Genomic DNA, 5,715 nt, shown 5'->3' on the forward strand with positions numbered 1-5,715 from the left:
TGACCACCGCTCAAAAACAGACAACTTTGCGTTATACAGAATACAAAAACCAGACGCACTGCTTGTAGCGGCAAAATCATAAGATGTCATCTCTTTCTCCCTTTGAGGAGAATAACCAGTAAGACTCCCTAATCGGGAGATAAGCGACCGTTGGTCGCTTATCTCCACAAATAGGCCAAAAGTTTGTTTTACCAATTATCAAGACATACGGGCAGTTGACAGTTTGCCATGGTTACTCATTGAAGTTGAATCTCCATATATGGAGATAACCTACGCATCACACTAAGTCTGACCTCACCAGCCCATATTTAGGCATGAGCAACTTATGTCTCCATATATGGAGATATGATGACATCACACAGTCCTCAGCCGATGATGTGGCGTGATGTCATACAATACACAAACGAGCCCTACAGTATAAAGGGGCAATTCTTGCCAGGAAAGAAGCATTTCTTCGACTCAGACCTTATCGCCAGGGTTGGCTTATAGCAGCTGTCGGTAGGACCATATATGGATTCTGTTAGTGTGGATCTCCTAACAGGGCATCATCTGGGATACAATCCCTTTTATGCCCATATATGGAGATCCCTAACAGAATCCCTTTCATGCCCATATATGGAGATCCCTAACAGAATCCCTTTTATGCCCATATATGGAGATCCCTAACAGCATCCCTTTTATGCCCATATATGGAGATCACTAACAGCTAACAGAATCCCTTTTATGCCCATATATGGAGATCCCTAACAGAATCCCTTTTATGCCCATATATGGAGATCCCTAACAGAATCCCTTTTATGCCCATATATGGAGATCCCTAACAGAATCCCTTTTATGCCCATATATGGAGATCCCTAACAGAATCCCTTGTATGCCCATATATGGAGATCCCTAACAGAATCCCTTTTATGCCCATATATGGAGATCCCTAACAGAATCCCTTTTATGCCCATATATTATGGAGAAATCCCTGCTCTGAGTATCTGACATCAGTGTGATGTCACCTGTTTATGTCCATATATGGAGATCCCTGCTCTGCGTATCTGGTTGCTATGGTAAACAGTTGGTTGCTAGGGTAAAAAAACATGGTTGCTATGGTAAACAGTTGGTTGCTAGGGTAAACAGTTGGTTGCTAGGGTAAAACCATGGTTGCTAAGGTGGTTGCTAACGTACACTAACAGACCAGCAACAACAGACTGTTGCCACAGCAACGTACACAAAGGTTTGTGTACACATGTGGTGTGATTTCATACTGATGCGGAGATATGAGCAGGGCAAAGGTGTGACGTGTGACGTGTGACGGACGGACGGACGGACGGACGGACGGACGGACGGACGGACGGACGGACGGACGGCCGGTGGAGGTTTTCATAGTAAACTGCTCCCTGACGGTCGCAATAAGACCGGCATGATCTACCGACAGATTAGTAACAAGATGTCAAAATCATTGAAGGTTTACCCTACTAACCAACTGTTTACCATAGCAACCATGTTTTTTACCTTAGCAGCCAACTGTTTACCCTAGCAACCAACTTTTTACCACAGCAACCATGTTTTTTTTACCCTAGCAACCAACTGTTTACCCTAGCAACCAATTGTTTACCATAGCAACCATGTTTTCTTACCCTAGCAACCAACTGTTTACCCTAGCAACCAACTGTTTACCATAGCAACCATGTTTTTTACAGGGCCTGGGATTGATGACATCAGAAATCTCCATATATGGGCATGAAAGGGATTTTGTTTCTGGAAATATGTCTGTGGGGTGCCACATTTGGAATAAAACACTTACATCACACATCTGGATATCCATACAGCCCATCTAGTTTGCCTGTGTCCATTTATGCCCATATATCTGATGACATTGGGACAATGACCTCCATATATGGGCATAAAACTTATGTTAATTAGTAAAGCCTGGGGATCTCCATATATGGGCATGAGGGGTACCCTAAAAGGGCATCATCTGGGAATAGCAAATATAGTTATCCTAGAAAGTGAAAATCTTACATCAAAGGCCATAACTACCTACCTACCACCATACTGCATTCCTCATTAAACTACCTACCAGTAAGATGCCTAAGGGAGAAAAGCAAAGGGCGAGGTTGCACCATTTCTTGGTCTTCTGGCCAGTGATGTATATCGGACCATTTAACCATATATGGAGACATCTGGTACCCAAAGATATTCACAGATATGGGCTTAATATTGATGACATAAGGGATCTCCATATATGGGCGTAAAAGGGATTTGGTTCCCCTGGCATCACAGGGATCTCCATATATGGGCATAAAATGGATTTGGTTACCCTGGCAACACGGGGATCTCCATATCTCCATATATAAAAGGGATTTGGTTCCCCTGGCATCACAGGGATCTCCATATATGGGCATAAAAGGGATTTGGTTCCCCTGACATTACAGTGATGTCAGTGGCTGGTTCTACAGAGGGGATCTCCATTTATGGGCATAAAAGGGAATGTATGTATGATGATGTCAGATATCATAGACGTCATAGGACTTTCACATAACGAATAACTGAGTAAGCATGTAAACCCGTAAAATCTATATTTGGGCATGGCTGATTTATGACCTCATCATGATGACACGAGCAAACACAGCTGAATTGTATAAATGATCAGTGCAGAAACCAACAGAAGTATTTGACCAAGACTCTTCGATTTAAACATCAACAAAGGTGTGACGTTTGTTGATGGTCACGTGTGACGTGTGACGGACGGACGGACGGATGGACGGACGGACGGCCGGTGGAGGTTTTCATAGTAAACTGCTCCCTGACGGTCGCAACAATTACAGGTAACGGTGAGGAAACTCTTGTTTATGCAGGCTTCCATGTTTGCAGCTCAGGGAGCAAGAACAAAATAATTAGCAGTAAAGAATGTAAAAAAACAGGATGAGCACAACAGCTTGTGTGTTATGTTAAAATCCCCTGGAACAAAATATTAAGAGATGGGGGTCTGCATTCAAATACTGTACATACCAGTAAGACTCCCTAATCGGGAGATAAGCGACCGTTGGTCGCTTATCTCCACAAATAGGCCAAAAGTTTGTTTTACCAATTATTACACTCTATGTGAACATTTACATCAACAAATCCCAAGTACTATGCAGAACGACCCATTTCAAGTTTTTAATGTACAACAATATTTAGAAAATAGGTCTACAAGCTGACAGTCCTCGTCCCTTATATTCCCATAGGTTATATGGAGATCTCAGTGTTTGTCAGTCCTTGTTCATTTATGCCCATATATGGACATCTCTATATCTACTGTAACAGTCCTTGTCCCTTTATGCCCATATATGGAGATCTCTTAACTGTAAGTCCTTGTCCCTTTTATGCCCATATATGGATATTCCTGATGTCATCAGTATATGAACATATATGGGCTTTCTGATATGCCCATATATGGAGATCTCTTAACTGTAAGCCCTTGTCCCTTTTATGCCCATATATGGATATCCCTGATGTCATCCGTATATGCCCATATATGGGCTTTCTAATATGCCCATATATGGAGATCTCTGTATCTCCATATATGGGTATAAAAGGATACTTCAGGTCTGACATCAGGTTTGTTTATATTGGGTTGCTAGGTTTGACATCACAAACTCTATGGGCCATCTGACCTAGAAATCTATATTTGGGCATAGATGACTCATCGTGACCTCATCACACGTCGACCGCACGTGTGACGTGCGGTCGACCGCACGTGTGACCGACGGACGGCCGGTGGAGGTTTTCATACTAAACTGCGACCTTACGGTCGCAATAATTCGAGGGTTCCCTGACATTAAAAACTTTGAGCACCTCAGAAACAGGCAACAACCACACTGGTTATCATAAGATGACACAAGTCCATTATCCATATATGGGCATTCCCAGATATGGGCTTAATATTGATGACATCATAGCTTTTCTAACAAACACTGTCCTATATTACAACATGACAATAAACCATGACATCTAACAACAAATGCTTTCTCCATATTTCCATTCATACACATTGCTCAAACCAGCAACTTCCTCACTCACTACATGTACTTGTACACAACTCACAACTATGCAGTACAACGTAACTGTGAGGACCGCAAAGCGGCCCAAATTCTAGATGTGAGGGCCACTAAGCGACCCGAACTTCTAGCTCATATGAGTGTATTCGTGAATCCATTTTCCCCATTGACTTGAATGGAAAAATGCAAAAATGTAACTTTTCCCAAATATGGAGATAACCGACATAATATGGGTTTAATATTAATGACATCAGGGATCTTCATATGGGCACAGAGATCTCCTTATATAGCCATTAATGTATTAGTGAATTATTTTTTCCCATTGACTTGAACAGGGAAAATTCGAATGGTAAGATGGAATTCCTTTCAAAATGTGACTCGCCCACGGCAACCACACTTGCAATTTCCCAGAATGCTGGCCATGCAGACCTTATAGATGCCTGTCTAAGAAATCAATTATCTACGTCCTCAGTACTATGACATCATAAATCATTATCATTATTGTAGGACAGTCTATGACATCACTATGATGTCAGTCAAATCCATATTTGGATTGACTGACTTGACTGACTGTCTTCTGAGCCAAATATGGACATCATGACATCACAAGTATGGTGTATAAAAGGAACGGGAAAACCTCTCGAAAGATCACTTGACATAGACTCTAGGCATAGGTCTGACACACGGTCCTTATAGTTGCTACATACTTTGAGAGAGAACTAAGCCTTCAACGCCAGAATGCTGGGCGCGGTCGCAAAACAACTGAGAAGCCACCCAGCTTTGATCCCCCTCTTCCTCCTAACTGGCGGTGCGGGGGCCATGTTCTTTACGTTCACCGGTCGGACCCTCCTCAAGAACCCGGATATCTGCTGGGACAAGAAGAACCCAGAGCCCTGGAACAAGCTGGCCCCAGACGAGCAGTTCAAGCTGTTCACAGTTAACCAGGACTACAGCAATCTGAAGAAGAACGGTCCTGACTTCTAAAATCACTGCTGCATGGAACAGCGACCAAATGCGGGAAAGGGAAAGGGTCTGGTTGCTCTGAAGATTACAAATGAAAGTGACAGACAGTTAATTTCATTAAGCATCCCGTGAAGCTTGGCCAATGTGACCCTGGGCGCCTCTTTTCTCTGAACAAACGGACAAAGCCAGATGTAGGAGTGGTTAGCTCCTTACAGGAGCACCGCTCAAAAAAGGTTTAGCGAATTTGCTCTTTTTGGTGGGGGACTGAGCTTGCGATTAAGGAAAAAGAAAGGTTATTGAAGTGGCTACTGGGACATGTAGTGGCCATTCTTCAGGGTATGATATTTTTTTCATCCTTTAACAATAACTATGCCCATTTATAGGCATATGTGGAGATTCTGTCTTATCCGTACAATATGCCCATTTATGGAGATCTCTTTGTCCACAACTGCCGATCCAACTGATATGCCCATATATGGGCATGTATGTATATTCCACTTCCAGATATTTGGGCATAATACGGATGACATCAAGGATCTCCATATATGGGCATAAAAGAAAGAGACATGGGTAGCGAGATGTAGACATCTCCATATATGGGCATTAAAGGGACAAAGACAGACGGATGTCCATATATGGGCATACAAGGGAGACAGACAGATGGTACTCTAACAATGGATGCAAGTGGATTCCAATTCAACGTGGGTGTTGTGCTAGAGAA

General features: G+C 42.7%; 1 protein-coding gene across 1 annotated transcript; it reads left to right on the forward strand.

Annotated features, from left to right (window-relative positions):
- Positions 1–4,769: 4,769 nt before the first annotated feature.
- Positions 4,770–5,015, forward strand: LOC308289663 (cytochrome c oxidase subunit NDUFA4-like; the record flags this gene model as incomplete). Its single annotated transcript, XM_080731408.1, has 1 exon — positions 4,770–5,015. The coding sequence occupies one exon, from the start codon at positions 4,770–4,772 to the stop codon at positions 5,013–5,015; it is 246 nt and encodes an 81-aa protein (XP_080587534.1).
- Between the last annotated feature and the right edge of the window lie 700 nt (positions 5,016–5,715).

This window comes from Nannobrachium achirus, assembly GCF_963921795.1.
Source record: "Nannobrachium achirus genome assembly, chromosome: 8".
NCBI lineage: Eukaryota > Metazoa > Chordata > Actinopteri > Myctophiformes > Myctophidae > Nannobrachium > Nannobrachium achirus.